We start from the raw sequence: 25920 nt of genomic DNA, 5'->3' as shown, positions 1-25920 counted from the left end.
TGGACCACATGCCCGACTGAGTAGTTTCATCATCTACTGCCTAGGCTGGACAGAAAAGTTTACTAATCATTCTAAGTGACGAACTTTAACATCTCGAGTATGCATCCAGAGAGTTCGAGCAGCGGCAGACAAGTATGCATAGATCTTTGACGAGGCACTGTAGCTCGCACTATACCTCGTACATATACGAGTTCCCCCTAGAGGATACGGTAGACTCATGCTTCTTCTTGAGTAGCCATTGTCTGAACCGCGAGTATGGACGTAGAGACACGGGATTCGATGAGCTAACGTGAATGCTCCCAGCTACTAGGCTGAGTAGCTCTCCTGACGCTAGCAACGCTGGGTTGGTATATATTGGCTGGAGCGCTTTCGAGGGGTCGTTTCCGGCAGTCCCGATATCGATTATAAGAGTAGGTCGGTCGTCAAGCTCCAGCACGGGAAGAAGATGCAAGGAGTGCAACGAATCGAGTTCGAGGGCAGGGCTATCATGGCGGTTCTGGGAGGAGAGGTCGAGGGTAGCCAATGGTTGGGGTACTGTTGGTATGCCTGCCTCGTCGTTCATGTCTAAGCCGCGGATCATCAGCATGGAAGCAGGCGGGGCGGGAGGGGTAAGATCGCGTACCTGGTTAGGAACGGGTCACGATCGACCATGCATCGGGAGAAGGCCAAAAAAGAGCAGATGGCTGTGTTGGTAGCTGTGTGTCAGTTGTATGGAGACGAAGATATTCGGAGGAGACAACCAGCGCGGAGCACCAGAATTCATTGGAAGCCCTGGAAGCTTTCCCAGCGCCCAGCGCCACCATCGATCGGGATTCCAGTTCCATAGATGCCGCGTGCATAGGTAGGTCTAGATCCACCTATATTGGCGTCCCCGCTTCTTGGCAGCAGTGAGGAGAACTCTCTCATCCTTCATTCAAGGGTTGACCCATCCTCTTCGATGTCACCTAATTGTGTTGCTAAAATCTCATAAGCTTCGCGGTATTATTGGGAATTTCCCATGTCCTATGACCATGTGGCGATGGGAAACGCGAGGTCCTGTGGAAAGCTTAAGTGATATCGGCCCGTTTAGATTAGTTTAGCAAAGAGGAGAGATGTTCGAGAATGTCGCGCACCTATCAGATTGGTTCCCTTGAGCATCAACAAGCAAAGCTGTCGCTGTGCAACATTCATGTGTGTACCGGAGGACCTTGAGCAGTGCTAAGCATATGTACACAAGCCCAGCGAGAACGTTATTCGTGACTGTGAAGACTGTATGACTAGTCGCCCCAAAGTGATAGATCTTTTGATGTCCCTTTGAGGAATGACCCGATCATAAAGTCTACGAGACTTTTCCCGCTGCATTATGGTATTTTGAAATACCTGAAGAGTGCAAAATTCATGCACAGACCAAACGTGTGGCCCGTCGGTGCGGATTCCTAATAATGCAGTCAAGTACCACAAGCGGTGATACAAGAAAGTCCACCATAACCCACATAACCGCGTTGGGTGGCTTATACGTGCCTGTCATGATAATTGAGACCAAAACACGTCACTTCTTGGGTATTCTGCTATCTCATCGTCGTCAGGTGAAGCCTCGCCGGGCCATAGCCTTGGTATGCAACGCTTTTATGACCGATGAACGCCGCCTGTGAATATCAACTTCCCAGATCAAACAGCCCCAGCTCTTCGACGCTCCAGTATCTCTCTCTTCAGTGCTTCCGCAGCGACTTGCGTCTCCAGAACCCTCCCCACGCCCTTCTTCCACGACTCTTCTAATATGTCTACCTCGCCCTTCACAGCGCCCTGATTCGTCCTCCTCGCTTCCTCAGTGGCCTCGATCTGGGTCTTCGTATCCGCCAGCTCCGCCTCCAGGGCCTTGAGTATATCCTCCAACTGGGCGTTCCCAACCAGCCACATATTCTTGCCGAACTTCTCCAGCAGCCCCAGCTCAGTCAGGCGCGCATTGAGGTACTCCGACGACGCATACGCCTTGCGCAGCGTCTCTGTCCACGCAACCAGCTCCTCGGGCTTCTCATCGTCGGCGTCCGGGGGCTCCTCAAGGCCTTCGTACCGACTTAGATCCACGCCTATGATTTTGGACTTGGGGTCTGCAGCTAGGCGGGCATGCTCCTGCTCGAGTGCGGGCGAGTACGTCGGGACATAGGACGCGGACGGTAGAAGGGCAGGATGGAGGACAGATGCATCGACGCCGGCGGCCTTGATATCGGCATCTATCAGGGCGCGCGCAGAGTCGAGGGCGTGTGTGGAGGGGGCTGCATCGATGTCTGCACTAGGGTTAGAGCTGTCCTTGTGCGCGCAGCTACCGGGAGGCTGGGGGCGGAGCTGGGGAATGTTTGGAGGCTCGCGACATTAAACATACATGGGAGTGAGTCGTACGCCTCGCTGATAAGTGGCATCTTGGACGGGATTGGCAACGATAGCTCGGAGCGGAGATTGAGGTGTGGGTGAGGGTATGTGAGGGGGTGTCGATTTGTGGCAGCTCGAAAGCGCCCAGCGACATGGGATTTATTTTACCCTGCTTTTGGCGTTTCCCAGGGAGCACTAGGATGGGCGGATAGGCAGGATTGGCGTTGAGGGGCCGTTCCGCTAATGTATATGAAATTCACGTCACTGGGCAACCTGGCACTCACGAGGACCACCACCACACCACGCTGCAACTATCCCATCCCTTGTCCATGCAATGCCAGCTACAACCAGATAGCTATCTATCACCTGCCTTCCGACCTGTCCACCACCTCTATATTGCCCGGGTCGTCGCCCTGAGCATGTAACGCGCGTTGCTCCTCTTCCCCGACCTCGAACTCCGCCTACGTAAATGGCACGCTCACACGTCCCAGTCGCCCTCGGCGCTGCTATCTTCGCTTTGTTCATAATATTCCAGCTCTGCAGCAGCTTTGGGGTTCCGCAAATAGACTTCTGGCATTGGAAATTGGAGTCGCATGGACGACATGGTGTTCCTCAGGCCCATATATTCAGTGAGAATGAAGCTACAGTAGCGGCGGAGTCGGGGGAAAGCTCGCAATACCTGCTCGGTGTTGGCAAGGCGGATATCACTGGGTGAGTGGACCTTGAGTGCGGTCTAGCTTGAAGAATAGTGCTAATTACGTTCGTAGGCCCGTCGTTGAGCTCAACATGATGGGCTATGCCAACTCGTCTCAAGTCGGTACCGGCCTCCGCCAACGCATCTATTCGCGCGCGTTCATCGTCGGAGACCCCAAAGACCCCTCCCAGCGCTTCGTGTACATAGTCTTGGACACGCAGTCTGGTGATACAGCTGTGAGATATGGAATACTGGAGGGATTGGCGGATCTGGGATCTGAGTATTCCATGTATAGCCAGAAGAATGTAGCCGTAACAGGCACACACAGCCATTCCGGACCTGGAGCTTGGCTCAATTATCTCCTCCCACAAATCACCAGCTTAGGGTTCAGTAAGCAGAGCTACCAAGCTATCGTGGATGGCGCGATACTGTCCATAAAGAGGGCCCATGAGAGTTTGGAGCTAGGAAGCGTGAGTGCAGGCACCACGACCATCAAAAACGCCAATATCAACCGCAGTCTCTACGCTTATCTCGCAAACCCCGAGTCGGAGCGGGACCGATACACCGACAATGTTGATAAAACCATGACACTTTTGAAATTCACGAGAGCCAGCGATGGCAAAGATATCGGCATTCTGACCTGGTTTGCCGTTCACGGGACATCGTTGCTGGGAAACCAAACGATTATTGCTGCCGACAATAAGGGTGTGGCAGCATATTTGGTCGAACAAGAAATGAAAAGCAATGAGAATGCTGCAGAAGCATTTGTTGCGGGCTTCTCACAAGCCAACGTCGGCGACACGACGCCAAATGTCGAAGGAGCTTGGTGCGAAGATGGCTCGAATACGGAATGCAAACTCGAAGACAGTACGTGCGGTGGTAAGAGTCAAGATTGCCATGGTCGTGGGCCATACTTCGGCCTAAACGACGGAGGGGTCAAGAGCTGCTATGAAATTGGCAAACGGCAGGCGGACGGAGCACTCAGCATCTACAACTCAATGGCTGATGACGGCATTCCAATCTCAGGAAGTGCTGTCCGCTCGTTCCATACCTTTGTCGACTTCTCCGACTTTACCTTCACGCTCCCCAATGGCACCATTGCTTCCACCTGCCCGGCAGCGATGGGTAATTCTTTCGCTGCTGGCACGTCGGACGGCCCAGGAGCATTTGACTTCAAGCAAAACGACTCCGGAGCGCCCGACAATCCATTGTGGAATGCCGTTGGCGGCTTGATTGCCGAGCCAGGTCCCGAGCAAATCAAGTGCCAATACCCCAAACCCATCCTCCTGAACGTGGGAGAAGCCCACACTCCCTACGACTGGACGCCGAACATTGTCGACATCCAAGTCTTACGCGTAGGCCAATTTATCGTGATCGTTTCGCCTGGCGAAGCCACTACAATGTCTGGTCGCCGCTGGCGTGAGGCTGTCTACGACGCGGCCGTTTCGTCATCCCTAGTCTCGTCCTCTTCTACTTCTCCCATCGTCGTACTCGGTGGCCCAGCAAACAGCTACACGCATTACATCGCGACCGAAGAAGAGTACGGAATCCAGCGATACGAAGGCGCTTCCACTCTCTACGGCCCGAACACACTAAACGCCTATATTAACGCTACATTGACCTACCTAACCTACCTCTCGGACTCCTCAACCGGATCGTCACCACTCGGTCCTTTGCCGCCCAACAACGTCAACAAAAGCCTCAGCTTCATCACGGGCGTTGTCTTCGACGGTAAGCCGTTCGGCAAGAGCTTTGGCGAGGTGTTGACAGACGCCTCGTCGAGTTATGCGCTCGGCTCTCTTGTCAAGGTCACGTTTCAAGCCTCCAACCCGCGCAACAACCTCAAGCTCGAGGCAACGTACGCGGCGGTGGAGAGAGAAGGCGACGACGGGAGCTGGACGCAGATTAAGAACGACGAAGACTGGGAGCTGGCGTTTGAGTGGAAGAGGACGAACAGTGTGCTGGGATACAGCGAGGTGACTGTGACTTGGGATACGAGCCTGACGGCGGAGGCTGGGACGTATAGGATTAAGTATTTCGGCGACTCGAAGGCGGCCTTCACGGGGACGATCAGTGAGTTTGAGGGCAGTAGCACCGTGTTCACGCTGGCGTGAGTTGATTGAAGACGATGGAAATCAAGTTCGCGTAGCCTTGGAGTAAGGATTTAGATAATTACGATCATGAAGTTGTATAGGATGAGATTGAATGAACTATGATATCTCGATCTGGAAAGGCATTTGGCTTGGCACGTGACGGTTGAACTCCTAACTAATACCGATGCAATCGCGTGGGGATGGTCGTACCACCGTGATTTCACGGGAGGTTCAGTCACGTGATCATATCTGACCAATCAAAAATGAAGCCGCTATTAAAGTCTGGTCACGTGACTGAATCTCCCGTGAAATCACGGTAGATACCTTTGTACTAATCAAGGTAACCACGTAACTACAAAGTGCCCATTCAGGAGTATTCTTTCGCGAATCTCTCTAAATAGATTAATATTGGATTCTACACAGGAGGTCAAGAAAAGGGGTTGTGGAACTAATGCACCCCTTTCACGAGCGGCACAAGGAAATTAGTGAATGTACGACAATATTGGCCGGCGACCGATGGCGAGGGATGACACGATTGAAGTGGCCACGTCGGCGTTTAACGGCCGAGCACGCGATCGGAGTGCCTCCGACTTTCATCGTACATGAAGACGCGGACGGTCCAGAAAAAGGTTGTGAGGTAGACGCGGGAAGCGGCATCGTGCAGCGCCACACGCAGCAGCTCAGATGCTCGACTCTCCGTCCGATGCCCGTGACAAGTGGGAGCCAGAGATCGAATGAGAAGTGCCTCTGCGCGTAGACAGGCGGCAGGCGGTGTGAATGGAGAGTGCAGGAGGCCGCCGGCGCTACGGAGGAGCTCGCAGAATGGGGCTAGCAGGGGCGGCACGTGAGCGCACCAGCCTAGCTCGGCGCAGGCTGATTTTTAAGCCGTGTGCCGTGGCTGCTGGGTGTATGATGACATCGCCTCGCCCCGACTTTTCCTCTCCCAGGTTCTCCAACGTCATAACACACGCAGCACGAAGCCACCGAGCAGATCGCCTCCCCGCACCGCGCGCCCCCGGCACTCGAAAATACTCGCCCTCGCAGCAGCCTCTCCCACTCGCTGCGCATCGAGCAGACGCCCAGCACCGCGGAACAAAGCGACGTGTTGCAGCAAAGCCTCTGCGGCCGCGTTAAGGGGAACCACGACGTCATCTTGGCCGTGACGACACAGGCAGACCACAACAAGACAGCCCCGGACCGCTGCGAGCGTGCCTGGGTCTGGCGCCGTGTGTTACAAAGGTACTGTTGCAGACAGCTGCAAACGCCCACCGCACCGCAGTGGTCGCTGTGCTGTTGGCACGCTGGTAGGTCCGCCGGTAGGTCCGCCGTTCTCCCTCGTCGCAAGGGCGCCGCCCCCAGAACAGCCCTCGACGCCCGTCCGTGGCTGTCGCAGCGGTGCAGGACGCTGTTGGAGCACTTTGCTAACGTGCATGGGTCTATGTAGAAATAGAGCTCGATTGGCTGCACGAGCGTGCCGGCCCCTTCGCACCGAGTCGTTCGGAGCCCGCTGGTGTTGCTGGCTGCTGGCACGCAGCGCCCACAGCCGAGCGTGCGTCGTTGTTTTAAAGAACGGCGACCTTCCACACTACGTCACCTCGACCAACTCGAGCCATTCATACGATACCCGGGATACCTCCTCTTTCAACATGGCTGTCAAGTCGTCGCCTGAACGGACTGACTCCAAGACTGCGCCTGGTGAGCCCACACTCCTCTGCTTCACTGTTCGACGAGCCAATCGCCGCCTCCCTGACTCTGCGCACTCATCTGCATCCCATTGCTTGTTTTGCCTGCCGCCCAACCGGGGCGTTGCTGCGTGAACTGTGCCCTGAGTGACGACGACGCTGACAATGCCATCTGCAGCAGACGTCGCGAAGATCGAGAAACAGACCACGCCTCCCTCAGGTACGTTGCATTGCGCTTCTTCACCTCTTGCCATGGGCCTCATCAGCTCACGACAACAGACGCCCCTGCCATTGCCTCACAGCCCGACTCGAAGCTTGCTCCACCGACGGCTTCGAATGCGCCGCTTGCGCCTCCACCACGCCCCTCTCAGAACGGCGGCCAGAACGGCGGCCCGTCCGACACGCCCGACTACTTCAATACCGTGCACAACCCGTTCAGTCTCGAGCCGAACGTGTTCGAGCAGTCCTTCGGGAACCCGTCAGCAGAAACACCCGGCGGTCGGCCGATCCTGCCTCCCGTCGCAAATATTACGTCTCCATCGCCTTTGCCAGGCATCACGCCTGGCTGGCAATCGTTACGAGCTGGCCCGCTGAGCCCTGCTATGCTTCAAGGGCCGACAGGCGATAGCGATTACTTCAACCAGAGCTTCAGAGGCTTCCCGACACCCAACGAGTCGTCGCTGCGCACTGGTCTCACGCCCGGAGGAGGTGGTTCTATGTTCCCTGCGCCGAGTCCAAACTCACAAGCCATATTCAATCTACAAAGCGGTGGTGTCACTCCCAGCACTGCTGATTTCCAGCAGTCGGCATTGAGAGCAGCTGCTCAGACCAAGTTTCCCTCTACTAGCAACCCAACCTCGCAGCCGGATCCTGCTCAGCATAGTTATCAACATCCTCAGCACCCACAGCAACAGCGCAGTCAGCAGGACATATTCGGACAGCACGACGTAACTGGCGCCGCTAACGACCTATTATCATTCGCCCAGGCTACGCAGGCTAACCAACCCAACGGCAATCGAACCAACGGACAATTCGCTGTTCCCAACCAGCCAGCTCACATGAATAATAATATGGGCCACATGCCCGTCCAGATGCCACAGGACCAGCAGCAACCCCATCACCATAACCCGAAGGGATCTGTCAACAGCATAACAGGGTCTGCTGACACTGGCGACTACTCCGAGAGCGGTCACAGTGAACAGACGAAGCCGTCAACACGATCGCGACAGAAGAAGGGAGCTAACGCCAAAGCAACAGCGGCTTCCCGAAGAAAGGCCGACGACGGTCCAAAAGGTGGCAACAAAAAGCAGAAGGGTGGCAGCGGCAGTGTTCAGTCTCACACAGCGGACGAAGATTCCGACTTGGACATGGACAACATGAAGGAAGAGCTCAATGAGCATGGCAAAAAGATGACCGACGAGGAAAAGCGAAAGAATTTCTTAGAGAGGAATAGGTATGTTACTTTCCTCCATTCTTCACCAGCTGCCAGTTCAGACCTGTCTAATACTAATGCATCTACAGAGTTGCGGCGCTGAAATGTCGTCAACGCAAAAAGCAATGGCTCGCGAACTTGCAGAATAAGGTCGAAGTCTACGGTACTGAGAATGACGCGCTATCAGCCCAAGTTACTCAGCTCCGTGAAGAGATTGTCAACCTGAAGACACTTCTACTGGCGCACAAAGACTGCTCCGTCGGACAAGCCCAAGGCTTGAATCAAATGCCAATCAGCACTTTCCTGGCAAACGACATGGGCCACCATCAAAACCCGTACGGCATGGCCGGCATGCAACCCAACGGTGTGCCTATGGGTATGGCCTTGCAGCAAGGTCAGATGAACCGGAGGTGAGTGGCGGACTAATCTGAGCAGAGGGATGGCCAGAGGAGGCTCACACCGTCGCAGTTAATCATCCTTATTATCATTTTCCGGTAGCACGTGATATTAACCAGCGTGTGGTTAGTGTTGAGCGGCACGATTCATTACTGGAGCCGCCGATGTACATGCGCCCGCCGTCGCACATCTCATCTCTATCGCCAGATCAAAACGAAAATTCAATCTACAACCAATCGCCTATTCAAATGGTCTTCAGAGGACGTCAGACTGTCGGAGAAGTCCCCTCACCCACATCCTCAAATCTTCATCGGCAGGATACACATCATGATCTCCGACAAGCCATGATGCTACATGAGGCCAACCCACCAATCTCATATCTCCTACCCACGATGCAAAATTCAGAGTTCTAAGTCAGGGCACAACTGGAGTTCCGGAATCAATCGAGGGGCTACCTCGTCAACATGTACAACAACAGACATCAGCTCAGTCTGAATCTTCCCCTTAAATCCGACAGGATCACCATTCCGTTTCCTTACGTAACCTGTTGTAGAACAAATATGAACTCCCTTTTTTGCGTTTTCTGCTTTTTTGGTTTCGGTGGCTTCTTTTATCTGGGACAGTTGGCCCGCTGTCTATATCTTCTCTTTAGGGCGGCGTTCTACTACCTCACGTACACCTGGGTTCTCAGATTTCTTCTTGTTTCCTCGTTTCCCCGGCTCGCAGATTGGTACATCACGCGAGAGGGAACATGGGGGTTGTCAACTAGGTAGGGGCAAACACCCAGGGGAGAAATGGGTCTGGGGCGGCTGGCGTCTGGGATCGTGTCCCCTTTTTTTTCTGCACAACCTTTGTATCGCACACTACTCCTCCTGATTGCTGTACTTCTTCGCTTTCTTTTCGATCTGGCCCCACGGTATACGCTAAGGGTGGGGGTGAAAGTCGTAGACTTGCATCACGAGCGGGCATGGGGAGTTAGTTTGCTTTGTGGGGTGGGGTTGATTAAGAATGATTATGATTTGATTGTGGGTTACGGGATTGGGAGGAGCCGAGTTGTGCGCATAGGCAATGCAATGTGAATTGATTTTATCAAGTTTGAGATTTGCAGTTTGAGTGAATCTCGCCATGGCCTTTTTTCCTTCGGTTACTGAAAAGTTGTTGAAGCACCTCAGACGGCGGCAGACGGGTGTACGCAGACTGTAAACACGCTGAGGTTCTATAAGCGGTGGTGGGAGAGGGTACAGAGCGCAAGTGGGATCTACTGTTCTAAATTTCGAAAACATGTTGAAGCACCACAGACAGTGGCAAGAGAGTTGTACACACATAACAACGTGACGTAGTGTTCCAGATTTCTGAAAAAGCATACTGAGGCACTTCAGACATTCGTAAACGAGTATATACGCGTCGGAAAGCGTAACCTATTGTTTTCAGGTTTCTGAAAACATGTTGAAGCGCTACAGTGAGTTGCCCACCCGCTAATTTCGGATTTCTGATATCACGTTGAAGCAACTGCAGACGGCGGTAGACAGCTGTACAACAGACCTGAAGTGCCACCACCCACCATTTCCGATCCTGGGGGATCTCATTGAAGCGCTCCAGACGGTGGCAAGACACGTCTACACACATCATCCTATATAATCTGAAGCCTCCACATCTCCCCCATCCACATCTCGCGCCTCAAAACCAGCCTCAAAAATCCAACTCACACCTACCTCCACACCTCACAAACCAGCACGTGAACCACAAAGTTTTCGAACCTCATCAGAATCAGTTCTCCTACGAACTTGCCATGACCTCGCCAACCAGGCCAGGGGCGGTACAAAGCCTCCACCAACCCGCCAAACCAACCCCCTCCACCCGCCCCAATCCCCAATCCCCAGCTATCCCAAGCCTCCACAAAACCTAGCCTACGCGTGCTCCTTTTGCCCCTTCAACTCCCCAAAGCCTCCCCGCTAAACCCCGCTCGAACCAACCCTCCCACTCCTCCTCCGCAGCCCCTGCACGTCACTACTACTCGCCTTACTACCCCCCAAAGCCTCCGCAGCCTCCGCAGCCGGCGTGCCCGACAAGCGCCCGCTGCGCCGCGTGGGCTCCCGGCCCTTGTTCTTCTTCTTGTTCTTCTTCTTCTTGGGCGGCGTAGGCGCCTCCACCACCACCACCACCTCCTCCTCCTCCTCCTCCTCCTCCTTTTCCACCCCTTTGGAGCCCGCGGCGGCGCGGTGGGGCCCCGCGCTGAGAACCGGCCCGGCGGCGCTGCGTGCGCCTGTCGCAGCCAGTCGCCCGGTATCGAGAGCCGGCGTCGAGGGGCGTGCGCCGGCGTCGACCAGGTCGAGGGGCTCGTCGGAGTCGGAGGAGGCGGTTGGGGAGGCGGGGTCCGGGGGCGCTTCAGCAGGGGCGGCGGGGGGTGGAGCGCTGCTGCTGCTGCTGCTGCTGGCGCGCGGAGCGGCGGAGTCGGTGCGGTGGAACCAGTCGAAGAGGTGGAGGTTGGGGCCCGGGGTGGTGGCAGCGAGTGCGGCGGAGGGGGCTGGCGTGAAGGAGGGGGTGGGGGATTCCTGCTTGGGCTGGAGAGATCGGGGAGCGGAGGCTGTGGGGGCTTGGTGGATGGGGTTGTGGTCCGTGGGGTTTTCGATGGTGGTGATTGGGAGGTCGGCGTTCGTGGGTGCTTCGTCTAGGGGACTCTCGACGCTGGTCATGGGGACGTCGGAGCCGTGGGCGGGATTGGGACCGGAACCAGAATCAGAATCAGAGTCGTAGTCCTGCTCGCTCTCGACCGTGTCAGGAGTCCCCTGGACGGCTATCACCATTGGCAAAGCCTCAGTCTCTGCAGTCAGGTCTCCAGCGCCGTCGTACTGCGCAATCCCTTCACCCTTCGCAGCCTTCTTCGCACTATTTGACCTAGGCGTGGTCTTCTTCACGCTCCCGGTCTTTCTCTTCTTCTTCTTGGGCTTGCCGTCCGAAGCATCAGACGCCGAGCCTTCCGGGCGGTAATCCCTGTCGTTCTTCTTGTTGCTACTTCGGTTCTTTGGCGTACGCGGCGCGGCCCTCTTGAGCTTACTGGCCGATTTAGGCGTAGAAGGGACAGAAGCGTAACGCGATCCACTCGGGGTGGCAGTCTCTGAGGCCTCGTCGTCCCCCTCAGCGTCCCCTTTGACCAACATATCGATCACAGTCGCCTTGAGCACCCTCGTGGTGGTCACGATACCGCGCTCTTTGGCAACCTTTCTCAGCTCCGCGACGGTCATTTTGTCATACTTTGGGCGCGCGTTTGACGGTAGGGTTGCGGTGCCGGGGTCCTCCACGCCCTTCTCTTCTTGGACGGTTTCGGTCTGCACGATGTCGCTCATGACATCGTCGTCCTGCCGAGTTGGCTCAGCGCTGGGGGGCCTGACAGCGATCACTGGGTGCGCAGCCGTGATGCGCAATGAGGCCAGATCCGGAGGCTCGTCGACGAGCATAGGGGACGCGGCCTCATTCGAAGCGTCCGGTCCTTCAGCCTGTGGAGGGATGCCAGACTGCAGCGTTGCCGTGTCCTCCTTGCGAAGGCCTTCAGTGCCCTTGTCTATCTCCCACTGGATGTTGTCGATCTCGGTGCTCCAGTCGAAGTTCTCGATCTCATCTAGGCCCTCTTCCCACGTCCCCATCTCTTCGGCGTCCCAATCGGGCTTCCACCAGCCAGGCCAGGCCATATCGGGTCTGCGCGCGGGGGTTGCTGCGTGTTTGGTGAAGTGGTTGGGGAACCCTTGGGAGGGCTGTAGTGAGTGTGTTTGTTGGTGGAGGGACTCGCTCGATTGTTGTGAAGTTGAAGGCAGAAGTCTCGCGTGGAGAAAGTCGGCGCGGATTCGTAACCTTAGATGGCGCCGTTAGAAGGCCCTTAGCGAGGTGACGGGCCGTGGAAAACGCTCAGTGCAGGATTTCTGGAGGCGTGTCGAGGTCCTTCAGACGCCGGCAGACGGGTGTACGCCGAACTGTTGACGTAGTCGTCGGCAGTTGGTGGTAGAAGCTTCGCGTCGTGTTGACTGTCGGTGCGGATTCACAACCTTAGATGGCGCCCTGAGGAGGGCCCCAGCGAGGTGACAGGCGGTGGAAAACGCTTCGCGCGGGATTTTTGGAGATGTGTCGAAGGACGTCAGACGCTGGTAGACGAGTGTACGCGGATCTGACGGCGCGTGTTGATGCGGTGCGGTGGACTGGAGCATGTCGAGGAAAAGGTGTAGGTCATCGTGGAAACGACAAGCACTGCCGAAAAAGAGACGGATCAATCTCTGAACTCAGATCAGACGAAAGAGGTGAAGTCACGAGTGGCTCACCCGCCGCTTGCTGTTCGAAGATAAGAAGAGAGGCGGGAGCGGAGGTGACGGAGGTCAGTGGTTCGTCCTGACTGCAAGAAGGTTGGTGGAAAATGAAGCAACCTCACCGCAGTGTTGGCTGATTAGGGCCTTTGTAGTTGTAGAGTCGTAAGACTATGGCTGGCAAGCTTTCATCTCACCTGCTCGACCGATGTAGAGGTGGCCCGATGTACTGTAGTGGCTACCATCACGAACCTGAACTGATGCTCCTTGTGCACCATCACATGTCAAGCTGCAGCTACTGTAATGGAAGGTTTCCTCTGTGCTCGGAGTCTCCTAGTGTTAACCACTTGTCACTATGGGGATTGACACGGAATCAAGAAAAGAGCTCTTCTCCGGCGGCCGACCTCCACATAAATGAAGTAGAAGTGATAGTTCATGAGAGTCTGAATCTTTTACCGTAGGGTAATTACCCAGGGGATATCCTGTTACATGGGTCACAACCCTCCAGTACAGTACTAGGTCGTAATATGAGCACACGGACATCTCACTGCTCGTGCTCCACTCTTGCTCGCTCAACACCACTGTAAGGAGTGCCCTAGCTAGCATGTCTTCGGTCAAGCAAACGGTAGCGCTATCTCCCCTGCGTAGAGTTTCACATCGAATTTCGAATTTCAAACGTCGTTCGGGATACCCCAAGCAAATGCAACGAGTGCCCAAACTAATGTCATAGTACTGTACCCTAACTCACTTACCCGTCCTCAGAATGGGATGTCCTCGTCATCATCTATGTGCCTCTATAAACCTGCCCTTAAGTCATGCATCAAAACGGTATCGCATTGCTGACCGCGTTCCCTGTGTCCGCCGGAGCCGCAAGGACGCTATACATGTGTCAGGAAACTCCGATGCTACGTCACGAGGAGATGAAGAGTGGTCGTACTGTTTTCCAGTTTCGGTTGCGCAACAGCCGCAAAATAGAGAGGCTGGCCAGCAGACAACCTATACGTGTCAGTCAGGTATGATGTACGTTCGTGCAGATCTACGGAAATGAGACTTACCGCCATCACGACTGTCACTGCGAATCCAAGGGTTGGTCCGACGACTTTGCAGTGACACGGGTTTTGGTCACTTCAGTTTCGGTCAGTGATCACGAATCGCGAAGATATGGAGAACTTAGGGAAGCCGTACGTTCCGCACTGGAAGCAAACTATGGGAAGTGGAATGCAGTCCATTTCTCTGATACCGGGTTGACTGAGAAGGTTGAGGGAGATTGTGTTGGGTCAATTGAAGAGGCTACGTATCTGCAGCTACAGAGCAGCTTGATGAAAGACCAATTGAGGTGGAGTTGTTCGATTGTAGAAAATGCAAAAGTTTTGTTGCGAAGGCGTGACGTCGTTCATCGTCGCGCGCCAAAAACGCCGTCTGCAAGGCGCTCGGATATTGCGGATGATCGCCGCGGAGCATTCTGAGACAAGAATAGAACATGAGAGTATACAAACTTCATTGTAGGGTACAAGGAAGAAATGCTACGCTCAGAGTTCTTCATCAATGAGATCTGCTGCTTCAAACATATGTTTGTCCCCTCAATATCATCAGACAGCAATCTCGCCTTGTCAGCGGCCGCTCTAGCATGAGGTCGAACGCCTACGAAGCTTCATCCCCAAATAAACCTCGAAGCTTCTTTCGAAGTCCTGTATTCGGAGAGCGTTTGTTATCCCCTCCATTCAGTGTCTTCTGCGAAGGGCCCATATATCCCGTAGCGACCTCCTCGCCCTTCTGCTCCCTTCTCCTCCTCTCGTTCATCTCAGTATTGCTGACTCTAGGCCACCAGGCAGCGCCATATAGCTGCTTTGCCTCTTCCTCCGTTCTGTATCTTAGGATATCATAGTCGCTCTCCCGTGTCATGGCAGCGTCCCGCTCCCGCGTAGTTATACCCTCTTTCCAGACCTTCACGCCCTTCTCTTCATACTCTTGCCGCCAACTCGTGCGTGCCTGCTCGAACTCAGCCATGAATATCGTGATACGAGAAGGGTGCACATCGTAGAGAGGGTCGAGGAGGAACTGGAGGGCGAGCGTGTCGACGCCGCGAACAGGGCCGATCACGAACGAGTCGCCTGCGGCGGCTGCAGCGAGGATACGTGAGGCATAATGTGCCGCGAAGTACTCGTCGGAGGCATCGAGGGGTCCTGATATGAAAGCAACGCGAGGAGACATAGATGAAGAGTGAATGCAAGAGTGTTGTTTAGTACCCAACGAATGTGTTAGCAGGGGATCGTGTCAGCCTAAATTTATTGCGGATCCCAGTGGCGGCTTGAAAGCATGATGGTATTCATGATCGTGGCTCTGGAAGCAGAGATTCTTGCATAGAGTAGGGACGCATTCAACCCGTGGCTGCAGCTTGAATAGATACTCATTCAGGCAGGTCTTGGTGGAATATGGAAGACGCAGCGAGTTGCGCGGCGCTTGTACTGGGCGGTTTAACCACAGAAGTCCCCCTCGTTAAGCTGCGTAGTGCCCAAAGAGTAGCTGATCACGTGCGGAAGCCAGAGGCAAGCATTATCTAAGGAACCTTAGACGCTCGACAGAGAATTTTGTGGCGGTTGCATAACTTAGCATCTACCACCCCCACCCCCCCTGCGACCCCCAAAATTCCTCTGTAGAGCGTCTGAGGACAAACGGGCGCGTGTTTGGTTGGAGCAGGTCAGAATGGCCATTATTTGGCAGCATCAGTGGACGATACTGGGGCCAATTCAGCAGCTATGGTCTAGGTTGTTGATGCAGTAGAAAGCTAAGGCTTCAAAATATCATGCCTATATAGTCTTAATTTCCTACCTAGTCTATTAGAGGGCGATATACAGCGTGAAGCTGATTTTTGGAGCAGGTCGGACGGCAAATCAGTGCTGCCGGAATGAAGATGCAAAAGGCGCAATTTTCCCTCAGACCCTCGGAGAGGAATCTCCTCGCGCACGTGAGGGGATTTCTCTTCGAGGGTTCTGAGGTTCCTGAGATAAGGCAAGCATACCTTTGATTAGTACCTCCACCTCGAGAAACTCCCACAATCGCGCAGCTTCTACGTGCGTAGCGCTCTATAATCACATAAATAGGTTTTCAAGGCTCGGAGAATGCTCGGCCTCGCCTCGCCTGTTAAGTAATCCCTTTGTCGATGCTCCGGTAGCAGCATATCTTCATCTCACACGAGCAGTCCTCAACCACACTCCACAAGTTTTCTTATGGTCTTAGCCCAGGGAATCATGACAGCAGTGCTTCAACATGCTTATGCAAATCCCCTCTCGGGTCTTTTCTTGGATTCGTTTGCGAAATCCACGGTCGTGTTCCCTAACATTTCTGATTAGTCGCACTCCTAACTAGTCTCCCTGATTACTTTATCGCACAAAAGAGCCGAGGAGCAAGATTCAACCAATCCTGCTCCAGTATATGGCCACTAATGCAAATCTACACGCCCTTCACTCAATGACATGAAACCTCGGGCCTGCGGGGAGCGAGTGCTCGGGACTTTCGAGTAGCTCATGAGTAGATGGCGTTAACTCGCCTGCAGATGCGTCACGGCTCAGCCTGATGGCGAACTGGCTTACAAGATGAACATGCCTCCTCTCCACATATAACTACAACAGTCAACCATTCGGAAAATCATCCATTCATCCATTACTCTCGACTTTCAGCTTCACCCCTCTACGTGCCACCCTACTTCCTTAATTTCTTCCAAATAAATCAGAATCTCTGCTAGGCTTCGAAACTCAACGCTCACCACCAAACTATAATCTCATGGAGGCAAAGGAGATAGAAGAAGGGCGTCACCAATCGGAGTATTCCTCGAAAAGCATGCTCGACCTGGAGAAGGACGACAAAGACCTAGAGGCAGGGACGCATCGGGCATATGAGGAATCGGACATCCAGCCTAGGGATGAAGAGGAAGCCATATCAACTTTCAGGCCAATAACACAGGAGAAACCTCAAAATGAACTCCCACCAGCCACCAAAGTCGTCACCGTCCAAGACTGGGATGGGCCTTCAGATCCTGAGAATCCCCAAAACTGGTCTCTATTGAAGAAGTCCTACCATACGGCAATTCCCGGTCTTTATGGATTCGCAGTGTCAGTATTCATCCGCTCTATCTCAATCCTTCCGACCGCTTGAAACTGTCAGCATCTGCGAAGCTCATTGCTGACTTTCTTTAGCACCATCGGATCCGCCATGTACGCCCCAGCAGTAGGGGAGATTATGGAAAAATTCAACGTTTCTGAAACTGCAGCTTTAGTCGGTCTCTCAGTCTACGTTATTGGCTTGGGGTTTGGTCCGGTATTGGCAGCGCCAGTCAGCGAGAGCCTTGGACGGAGCATCGTCTACAGAACTACCCTCCCGGTTTCCATGCTTTTCACTCTCGGCGCAGGCTTCTCAAACTCGTTTGCTGCGCTGTTGGTGTGCCGGTTCTTCGCAGGATTCTTCGGCAGTCCTGTCCTTGCAGTCGGTGCCGGAACTAATGCTGACATCTGGCCACCACGCCAGAGGGCTATAGCAACTTCGTTCTTCTTGATGGCACCCTTCGCAGGCCCTGCTCTTGGGTACGTACAACTTTGGCGAACTATTCAGCGACATTCTTGAAAGCAAGCTGACCATCTTACACAGTCCGTTTATCGGTGGATTCGCCGCACAATACAAAGGATGGCGCTGGACGCAGTGGTGCATCCTCTTCATCTCCCTCGCAGCATGGATTCCCGGGCTCTTCATGAGTGAAACCTACAAAAAGATTCTTCTCAAACGTCGCGCCGCAAACCGTGGACTCGAGGGGCCGAAAGGACTAACCGGAGTTGCAGCCATCAAGTTTCTCTTTGCAGTTACCCTGATAAGACCAGTCCATATGCTTGTGACCGAGCCAATAGTCCTATTCCTCTCTCTGTATACGGCGTTTGCCTTCTCCGTCCTGTTCGCCTTCTTCGCCGCCTTCCCGGTCGTCTTCGAAGCCCCACCATACAATTTCACAGTGTCTCAAACCGGCCTTACGTTCCTCGGTATTGGGCTTGGAGTTGTCATCAGTAGCTTTTCAGCCGTTGTAGTCGACAGGACGGTATACCAAAAGAAATATAGGCAGGCCATAGCGGAAGGTCGCAAACACGCGGCTCCAGAGCATCGCCTCTACGTTGCCATGATGGGCAGTATCGGTCTTCCAGTTGGACTATTCTGGTTTGCATGGACCGCTGACAACGGAGTACATTGGGCCGTCCCTGTTGTTGGTGCAATTCCATTTGCATGGGGCAATTTAAATCTCTTCGTAAGCACCATGGACCTTCCGTTCGTCTCATTTGGACAAGCTAACCATATAACAGATCGCTACTGCTCTATATTTGATCGATGTGTATGGTCCTTTGAACGGAGCATCGGCACTTGCGGCCAATGGAATCCTTCGATACACCCTCGGCGCCGCCTTCCCGCTGTTCACTGTTCAGAGTAAGTTTTGTATCTTCCACATGACTTTACTCTTGCTAACTAAGATCTCAGTGTACGATAACCTAGGCATTGGATGGGCTACTAGCCTTCTCGGATTCCTCGCCGTGGCCATGCTACCCATCCCATGGGTTCTGTTCAAATGGGGCCCACAAATTAGGGCCCGAAGTCAGTACCCGACAGATATGTGATGGGGTGATGAGTACGATTGGTCCCACTCTCTCTATCAAACATCGTATGACAGAGCGCAGATCAATCGGTGAAATTTCCGTTTCCTCCAATATCTCACGCGAGCGTCTGCATAAAAGCCACGATCATCATTTCTCTTTCAAATTTAATTCATGGCTGTCTCCAATGTATCTACCTGTATATACCATGCATAAACTATAATTACTTCTTCTCCCGGCTTCTTTTCTCTCCGAACACACTCTCAAAAGACCCAGACCACCAGTCAGATTATCATGATTTTCTTCACCTTGCACAAGCGTTGTGGCGTCTCCAAAATATCCGGCTATCAGTGACGTACATATACCCCTCCCCCGCTCTTAAGTCCGGACCGCCGAGGTACCTGAAAACATTTATATACTCGAGCAAGCCAGCTTTTCCCTAGCAGAGAAAACAATTAAACCCTGAGCCGATCAAAAGCCTCAACATGACAATCATCATCCACCACCTCCAGCGCTCCCAATCCGAGCGCATCATCTGGCTCTGCGAAGAACTAGGCATCCCCTACGAACTAAAGCTCTACACCCGCGACAAACACACCCTCCTCGCTCCGCCCGAGTACAAAGCCCTGTACGACCTCTTCTCAACCCCCAAACCCCTCGCCGTTCCCTTCTATGCTCAAAGACTCTAACAAACCCCACCCCACCCCAGCCACCCCTCCGGCACCGCCCCCATAGTCTACGACGGCCCCATCCACCTCGCCGAAACCGACGCCATCACCGACTACCTCCTGGCCAAGTATGCGCCTACCCCCAACGCCCTCGTGCCCGCGCCCACGGCGCCCAACTTCGCCGACTACATCTTCTGGCGGCACTTCGCCAACGGCACGCTGGGGCCGGCGACGGGGCGCGTCATGATGTTCGCGTTTGCGCAGGTCGACGCCGCCAACCCCGTCGGGCTGGGCGTCAAGGCGCGCTTCGAGAACGCGGCGCGCATGGTGGATGACCGGCTAGCCGCGAGCAAGTGGCTTGGCGGGGACGAGTTCTCGCTGGCGGATCTGATGACGGTGTGGCATTTGACAGGGCTGCGGCAGTTTAATCCGTTTGAGCTGACGCCGTGGCCGCATGTGGTCGAGTGGTTAAAGAGGGTCGGGGAGAGGCCGGCGTATAGGCGGGCAATGGAGAAGGGGGATCCTGGGTTTGAGCCGTTGTTGGGGGCGGGGAAGCCGGAGGCGATTAGGAGGGGGTAGGGGGCGGGTAGGAGGGGAGGGTTGGGTATTGAGAAGTGTTTGGGAAGGGTTGGTAGGGGGTGGTGGTTGACGTAAAGGAAAGAGAGCGGTATCAATACCGGGAACTGAAATTTAATGTAACCACTTCTTCAAATACATCTAATATGCTTCTCATGCACAGAATCTACTGGGATAGAGGAGTTGGGAATGGCAGTGTGAGAAGAGCAAGGAAACAGATGAGAAAGCGACTGGAAACGAAAGTCTTATAATTAATAGCTATGAGAACATGGTTTTGGTAGAACTCAGAGAGCCTCCGCATCGTGCACATCAGCACTATTCTCACATATGCGTACGCCCGTGACGCGATCAGATATCGTGACCTCGCTCTTAATATTCATCCTTTCCGTCTTGTCCCCTGCCTACCGATCTAAACGCGGCCCTAAACGCCCAACCCCAATCCACTCATACAGTCCAGTGCCCCTATCAGTACCATCCCCCGCTCAACTCCCCCGATACGTCGTATACCCAAACGGCCCCAAAAGCACAGGCACATGATAATGCTCATCCTTGCTCCGCACCACAAACTTTATCTCCACCTCCGGGAAGAACGCGTCCACCCCCTTTTCCTTGAAGTACTGCAAAGTATCGAACTTCAGTGCCCACGCCTGCTCGGCCGGCTCCCGGAAGAGAGTTGCGAGATCGGGGGTTTGGCTGTCTGATAAGGGTTTCCACGCTGTGACACGCCCGTCGGAGTTCGTGACGGAGGCGAAGGAGGCAATTGCTGCTGCAGGTGGGGATACGAGCGTGAGTGTTACGGGGATGTTGGCGCCGGGGCGGCCGATGGTGGTGTCGAGGACGTGGCAGGTTATGGGGGGGCGAGCGGCGGTGGACATTGTGGGAAGGTTTGAGGTCGCGGAAGCGGGAGACGGCTCGAGATGGGAGGAGAGGGTTGATAGGCGCTGGATTGCTTGCGTAGAGGATGAGGGGGCCGGCATACGGCGAGCAATGGGTGGAGGTTGGATCTTGTCTAGTAGGGTGGTGGGGGAGGTGGGAAAGAAGACTGCTTCTTCTTTTGTTCCAACGAGTTTAGTTTGTCTGAATATCGATCGCTGCACCTTCGATTGAAGTAGCTGAGAGATGAGTCCGTCAGTAGGGGAAGCTGGTTAGCTATCTTGGAGGGGATATTGTTTTTATGTACGATGCGGAGGTCTCGTCGATCTCAGCGTCGGAACGCGCCGAAGGGCGTTTTCTCGCAGATGTCCGTAAACGGGAAAATATCAGCCAAGACTATCCCATTAAAATTGCAAGTTCTGCGGCCTTATCGATGATCTGTTTTGTTCTCTGTATCGAGAAGAAAGATGAGCTAGTTATCAAAGTTGCGTCATCCTCTCTCCTAGGAAGTCACGTGTGTCCCAGTGGACTACCTATTGAGATTATTCATCTTCTGAACCATACGACTCCATAATATGCAAGATACAACTCCATCTTACTATCGAAAATGGAGTAAACTACATGTTCTACCTCCTTCTCAGCTCCCCGCAGATCCTCTCATGAATCCTGTAGTATTTAATCTTCTATGTAGTTTCTCTCAACCGTAAGAGTTTACGCTGTCCTATTGACATCAGTATAAAGCAGTCATGATAGATTGGTTGTATCTCTTCGACATTTCGTACCCCGATAGCTGTAGCGCCCTTGTTTTCTCCTTTCTTACAGCCTTGTTTGGGACTTGATCAGCTCATCACGGGATTTCCTCTTCGTCCTGGTCTGGGATGGCGCCTACAGGCCTTTCCTCCGACGCTTCCAGTGCCCGAGTCAGCATTACTCGAAAACCATCACGCCCATCACCAAGCTCGCTAAATTCGTCACAGAGACTCAGCGGGGTAGACCCATAAAGACTTTCATTCCGCGGATCCGCACCCCACCTAAGCAGCAACTCGACTGCTTTTTCATGCCCATGCTCCACGGCTTCCATCAAGGGCGTCCAATTATCCCAGGTTTTTGCATCTACTTCGCTTCCCAGTCCGTAGAGCCGTTGCAAGATCTCCGTTGAGCCACCACGTGCAGCTCGATAAAAAGGCGTCGTTCCTGATTTCGAGCGCACTTGGATCGATGCTCCTGCGTTTAGAAGCACCTCGACCATACTCTCATTTGCGAGCTCCGCCGCCATATGAAGTGCGGTAAGCCCCCTGGCTTTGGTCGGAAAGTCTACGTCCGCTCCAACTCGCGGATCGATAAGCTTACGAACAAGGCTGATGTGGTTGTAGCGTACAGCGCATACGAGCGGCGTGTATTTATCTGAGAAGTGGCAATTGATGTTCGGAAATTTGGGAAGAAGGACGTCAACGATATCATCTAGGCCGAAGCGAATGGCAAAGTAGAGTGGTGAGGTAGTGCTCTTGTAGTATTTGATCTTGAAGTCATACGCTTTCAGGACGGCTTCCCAAAGCTGATAGATAGAAGCATGCTGGTCAGGGTATAGAAACCACGCTAGTCGGGGTCCGATGCGCTTCATGAAAGACTCGAGATCGTCGATGAGGTTGCTACATTTCCAAAAGTGTCGATGCCAGTAAGCTGCTGCGTATCTCAGAAGAGATGGTGTAAAGGGCTGTGGCGGAGGAAGTCTTGCATCGATGTCTTGCGAAGTTTCGAATATCTGATTGGCAATGTCGGGAACCAAAATGCCCATGTTTTCGAATGAGATATACTGTAGACAAGTCTCCGCAAGCTTTTCCTGGGCTTCGGTCCGGTTGATGTAGAGGTCCTTAGCACGGCCCTGTCGTATTGCTTGGGAGCATAGATATTCTCTTATAGAGAAGTGCAAGAATCTCACTCGAGGCTCTGCATCCCCGTGTAGGTGTTCGATAACCAGCAACTGCCAAATCGGCTCTAGAATGTCATTTGGATCTGTAGGGACAGCATCAACGTCTAGGGACGTATCCCCTGGTCGCACAGCAATGACTTCGGATAGCGAGGATATGGACATAAGCTCTTCGCTTGCGACTAGCCATTGAAGAAGAGTTTTGATGTCTTGTAGACGTCCTGGATACCTATCTATCGACGTCGCTAGTATCTTTTCGTAGGTTGCTTCAAGACCGTCTGGCAGGTTTTGTATAGCGACTTTGATTTCTCTGTCTGTCATCAACGCTGACAAACTATCCAGCTGGAGCCTTGCTTGAAGAAATCTAGTACGATAAGTTCGGTTCATATCGTTGAAGAGGGAAATACTAACGTCCCGGCTCGGCTTAATATCTTTTCCTTTATTTCTTGCCCAAGACTCGTGTTCCGCAGTTTCAGCTTGCGGGAAAGAATTCGCACTTCGATTTCTGCCTCAACAAACTGTTCAATATCCTGGCGACTGCCGACCTCTAGTGTGAGGATGTACGGTCTCAGAGGCCGAAGAATGCGGTCGACAATAGCGTCGGCCCGGCTCGCCACCAACACGTTTACAGCAGGTGTTCTTTCACCTTTCTCCGATGATGAAACTGACATTTCTAAAATATCTTTAAGCATTTTAGATATGGACTCCTTGTCCGACACCTCGTCGAGCGCATCCACGACGATGAAAGTGCGCTCCAAAGACAGGATCCCGGACTTCATCATCGTAAGGCAATCGGCGTTGGTAGGCCCACAGTCAAAGTCCTTGGACTTTTGCTTCTGGATTATGCGAGTCTTCTGCTGGCATTCTGGGGATTGTCTCAAAAGCTGACGTGTAAGACACTGTACGAAACCGGTTGTCGCTGACTTTTTTTCGTCTCGATAATCGCCAAAGAAGAAGAGTACTGCTATCTTGGAACTTTTGGCAGTACCAAGAAGATTCTCAATCACGGTTGAGCTGTGATTTGTTCAGCGAAAATGATAATGAAAGGGGACGAACGGCTGTACGAACTTACCAAAGAACAGTCTTTCCAGATCCAGCTGCAATTGACAGTCAATAACGAGAGCAAGATTCAAGACTTTCGACTTGACATACGCAATCCTTTCACCCATAGCAAGCCTCCCGATGAAATTGTCCACCCCCGGAAGAACTTCGAATTCAACAGCCAGGACCCAGTGCCACGCTGTCGGACTAGAAGCACATTTTCGAGCTTCTTATACGTGTTGGCTGGAAATGACGGACCTAGCCAGACGTCTAGTTTGCGCAGTTCTTCTTGATCTAGGTGACTCGCCACCTGGTTCGACAAATCGTTCACCTGGCTATTTATGGCCTCTTGGATATTTTCAATTCGCCGAAGCGCTTGCCTGGTCAACATTAGTCAACACGCACTTGTTTCACAAACGGGTTGCTCACGCAGAGTTCGCCATCATTGCCGTAGAAAGAAGTCCTCTCAACCGAGCGAAGCGCTGTAGTGCATCTTTGGTTTCCCGCTCCTTGAACGGCCAAAGAAGCCTGCGTCCGACGTTCTTCAAATCTTTCCCGTGGATCTGTTCGCAAGCCTCGAGAGCGCGTTTGACAAGGCTCAGAAGCTCATAACATTCTTTGAACACGCCGACCTTGGATAAAGACTTCAAAGGATCGTCTTGAGCGGAAGAGGACTCCGACAGTTGTTGAAGATGCCCAAGCAAACCGTTTATCGCAGCAGCTTCCGTCAACAGTTCGCTCACTTCGGACGGGGCTCTCGCGACCTTCGCAAGGTAGCCATACCCCCCGGCCAGAATTTGGGCGCTGAGTTGGGTAAGCTGCCCTATCGAGGCGATAGCAGCGACAGCTTCCATACTGCGATTTTAGAGATCAAGCCCAGGGGCTCATGTGGGCAAGGTGCTTTTGAGTTGCTGAGCCAAAGAAAATTCTCGCGGGGTTCACGCTTCATCTGCCAAGAATGGCGGGGGGCTGGTCACCGGTGTTCAACGCAGGCGGCTTTTTGGTATAACAATCATATCCAATAGTGTTCAGCGAGGCTTGTCTAGGTCATCATTGGACCGCAATCTGTTTACATACCCAAACCTACAGATCACAGCTTCTCCTCCACATTCAATAACTATGATGATATGGGTATGACTTGCGTCGGCCAAGATTGAAACTCCTATCCGAGTTCATAAGATCTGGTCGTGAGGAAAGTAGCCACATCCAATGGGTTATGAGTGGTGATCGATCTCGTTGAGATATAGTAATTTTTAAAGGCTTTAAATTGAGTAAGAAGCATGAAACAGAAATTTCGAGTACCTTGCACTTAGAATATGACGTGACATGAAGTGCACGTTAACGGTGTGCATGTCAGGGCACGCTCGGGCTTCGATTGAATTATAAACCGAGAAGAGCGAGTTGCCTGATTCTATGTTAAGGATGAAGGGAGAAACTACGCGCAAGCCGTACCTACGAGCTGGAGCATACCGAAAACAGAATAGGGATGGCTAAAGGGTGATGAGATGATACTTGGCAGTCATACCGAATGCAACATGCAGCCAAAGGACGGCAGCCAAAGGACGACATCCATGATTGCAGCAGCAGCCCACGCGACGAATCGCTATACTCCATTCGTGCTACGAGGCTGTCCTGTCTGGGTGGTATTGGTAATGTCGAGATAAAGCAATGTCAGTGGTCAGGATGGAAATGAGCCTTCTCCACACAGGCCAGCAGGTCGCAGCGTGGTGTTGTAGTCAGCTCGGCGGAAGGCCTTTCAGGGCGCCACGTCCGCTACGACCGTGCAGATGAGATATAATGGAAATGGCTCCATTTCTGAAAAGTGCCCAGTAGCAAGGCTAGAGCGCTGACTTGAAACAAAAGGAATGGAATATTAGCGATGCTAAGGGCAGGCTTGCACCATGCACGCAAACTCAACACCTGCCAAGAAGGGCGGCATCCAACAGACGGCCTTGGCTGCTCCTTCAGCGGCGCAGCAGTCGCAGGACTCGTCGGGCGTCCATCAGCGAAGGACAAGGCATCTCGGCTCGGAGAGAGATAGAACGGGAGATATGCAGATGGAAACGTATTAATGGCAAGGATAAGAGATTTTGACAGGATACGCTCGGCAGCCACACTAAGAGTCGGTCGAAGCGCAGATATCCGTTATATTGGCCCAGGTACAAAGGTAGAGCGCAGCGGAGGATGGGGGTGTGTCTGCCAATAAGGTCTCGCGGCTGAGCACCAGACAGCTGGACAGGGACCAAGGCCCGGCACGCGGGGTCCGTAGATTGCTGGTG

At 53.4% G+C, this 25920-nt stretch overlaps 11 protein-coding genes across 11 annotated transcripts; 5 read left to right on the top strand and 6 right to left on the bottom strand.

Moving 5' to 3' along the window:
• Positions 1-1218: 1218 nt before the first annotated feature.
• On the bottom strand, positions 1219-2542 carry BDZ99DRAFT_456566 (uncharacterized protein). Its single transcript, XM_033718486.1, has 2 exons — positions 2360-2542; positions 1219-2264 (listed from the first exon to the last, which is right to left on the bottom strand). Exons 1-2 carry the CDS (start codon positions 2394-2396, stop codon positions 1648-1650), a joined length of 654 nt encoding a protein of 217 aa, XP_033583713.1. The 5' UTR covers positions 2397-2542; the 3' UTR covers positions 1219-1647.
• Positions 2543-2637: 95 nt separating this feature from the next.
• Positions 2638-5154, top strand: BDZ99DRAFT_430331 (Neutral/alkaline nonlysosomal ceramidase; the record flags this gene model as incomplete). The annotated part of the gene is made up of 2 exons (XM_033717245.1): positions 2638-3057; positions 3114-5154. Exons 1-2 carry the CDS (start codon positions 2816-2818, stop codon positions 5152-5154), a joined length of 2283 nt encoding a protein of 760 aa, XP_033583712.1. The 5' UTR covers positions 2638-2815.
• Positions 5155-6779: 1625 nt separating this feature from the next.
• Positions 6780-8661, top strand: BDZ99DRAFT_469847 (uncharacterized protein; the record flags this gene model as incomplete). Its single annotated transcript, XM_033721592.1, has 4 exons — positions 6780-6828; positions 6994-7035; positions 7095-8268; positions 8337-8661. 4 exons carry the CDS (start codon positions 6780-6782, stop codon positions 8659-8661), a joined length of 1590 nt encoding a protein of 529 aa, XP_033583711.1.
• Positions 8662-8884: 223 nt separating this feature from the next.
• On the top strand, positions 8885-9491 carry BDZ99DRAFT_649 (uncharacterized protein). The gene has a single exon (XM_033728794.1). The coding sequence runs from the start codon at positions 9108-9110 to the stop codon at positions 9414-9416; it is 309 nt and encodes a 102-aa protein (XP_033583710.1). The 5' UTR covers positions 8885-9107; the 3' UTR covers positions 9417-9491.
• Positions 9492-10595: 1104 nt separating this feature from the next.
• BDZ99DRAFT_528667 (uncharacterized protein) lies at positions 10596-12334 on the bottom strand (the record flags this gene model as incomplete). The annotated part of the gene is made up of 1 exon (XM_033726389.1): positions 10596-12334. Exon 1 carries the CDS (start codon positions 12327-12329, stop codon positions 10596-10598), a length of 1734 nt encoding a protein of 577 aa, XP_033583709.1. The 5' UTR covers positions 12330-12334.
• A 1311-nt stretch (positions 12335-13645) lies between these two features.
• Positions 13646-14367, bottom strand: BDZ99DRAFT_609 (uncharacterized protein). The gene is made up of 4 exons (XM_033728762.1): positions 14118-14367; positions 13988-14057; positions 13870-13928; positions 13646-13810 (listed from the first exon to the last, which is right to left on the bottom strand). The coding sequence occupies exons 1-4, from the start codon at positions 14159-14161 to the stop codon at positions 13753-13755; spliced, it is 231 nt and encodes a 76-aa protein (XP_033583708.1). The 5' UTR covers positions 14162-14367; the 3' UTR covers positions 13646-13752.
• On the bottom strand, positions 14089-15348 carry BDZ99DRAFT_615 (uncharacterized protein). Its single transcript, XM_033728769.1, has one exon. The coding sequence runs from the start codon at positions 15141-15143 to the stop codon at positions 14574-14576; it is 570 nt and encodes a 189-aa protein (XP_033583707.1). The 5' UTR covers positions 15144-15348; the 3' UTR covers positions 14089-14573.
• A 1421-nt stretch (positions 15349-16769) lies between these two features.
• Positions 16770-18580, top strand: BDZ99DRAFT_373410 (MFS general substrate transporter; the record flags this gene model as incomplete). Its single annotated transcript, XM_033714870.1, has 5 exons — positions 16770-17041; positions 17126-17509; positions 17574-18216; positions 18272-18392; positions 18444-18580. The coding sequence occupies 5 exons, from the start codon at positions 16770-16772 to the stop codon at positions 18578-18580; spliced, it is 1557 nt and encodes a 518-aa protein (XP_033583706.1).
• Positions 18581-19041: 461 nt separating this feature from the next.
• BDZ99DRAFT_483892 (glutathione S-transferase like protein) lies at positions 19042-19803 on the top strand (the record flags this gene model as incomplete). Its single annotated transcript, XM_033722612.1, has 2 exons — positions 19042-19184; positions 19266-19803. 2 exons carry the CDS (start codon positions 19042-19044, stop codon positions 19801-19803), a joined length of 681 nt encoding a protein of 226 aa, XP_033583705.1.
• Positions 19804-19927: 124 nt separating this feature from the next.
• On the bottom strand, positions 19928-21017 carry BDZ99DRAFT_456561 (Hydroxyisourate hydrolase). The gene has a single exon (XM_033718485.1). It carries the CDS (start codon positions 20673-20675, stop codon positions 20283-20285), a length of 393 nt encoding a protein of 130 aa, XP_033583704.1. The 5' UTR covers positions 20676-21017; the 3' UTR covers positions 19928-20282.
• Positions 21018-21520: 503 nt separating this feature from the next.
• On the bottom strand, positions 21521-24508 carry BDZ99DRAFT_492706 (uncharacterized protein; the record flags this gene model as incomplete). Its single annotated transcript, XM_033723184.1, has 5 exons — positions 24071-24508; positions 23753-24021; positions 23673-23697; positions 23012-23614; positions 21521-22964 (listed from the first exon to the last, which is right to left on the bottom strand). Exons 1-5 carry the CDS (start codon positions 24493-24495, stop codon positions 21521-21523), a joined length of 2766 nt encoding a protein of 921 aa, XP_033583703.1. The 5' UTR covers positions 24496-24508.
• Between the last annotated feature and the right edge of the window lie 1412 nt (positions 24509-25920).

This window comes from Mytilinidion resinicola, assembly GCF_010093595.1.
Source record: "Mytilinidion resinicola strain CBS 304.34 unplaced genomic scaffold BDZ99scaffold_1, whole genome shotgun sequence".
NCBI classification, from domain to species: Eukaryota; Fungi; Ascomycota; class Dothideomycetes; order Mytilinidiales; family Mytilinidiaceae; genus Mytilinidion; species Mytilinidion resinicola.
The sequence above is the reverse complement of the archived record's forward strand: the minus strand, read 5'-3'. Positions and strand labels throughout refer to the sequence as shown.

Excerpts from the sequence above, each read along its gene's own strand:
- BDZ99DRAFT_456561 (XM_033718485.1), bottom strand. The coding sequence starts at position 20,675 with ATGTCCACCGCCGCTCGCCCCCCCATAACCTGCCACGTCCTCGACACC.
- BDZ99DRAFT_609 (XM_033728762.1), bottom strand. The coding sequence starts at position 14,161 with ATGGACTGCATTCCACTTCCCATAGTTTGCTTCCAGTGCGGAAC. Across the intron at positions 14,058-14,117 it reads GTTTGCTTCCAGTGCGGAAC|TGACCAAAACCCGTGTCACT; the intron begins GTACGGCTTCCC and ends CCGAAACTGAAG. Across the intron at positions 13,811-13,869 it reads GCAACCGAAACTGGAAAACA|CGTCCTTGCGGCTCCGGCGG; the intron begins GTACGACCACTC and ends ACACATGTATAG.
- BDZ99DRAFT_649 (XM_033728794.1), top strand. The coding sequence starts at position 9,108 with ATGTACAACAACAGACATCAGCTCAGTCTGAATCTTCCCCTTAAATCC.
- BDZ99DRAFT_456566 (XM_033718486.1), bottom strand. The coding sequence starts at position 2,396 with ATGCCACTTATCAGCGAGGCGTACGACTCACTCCCAT. Across the intron at positions 2,265-2,359 it reads GGCGTACGACTCACTCCCAT|ACATCGATGCAGCCCCCTCC; the intron begins GTATGTTTAATG and ends ACCCTAGTGCAG.
- BDZ99DRAFT_615 (XM_033728769.1), bottom strand. The coding sequence starts at position 15,143 with ATGTCTCCTCGCGTTGCTTTCATATCAGGACCCCTCGATGCCTCCGAC.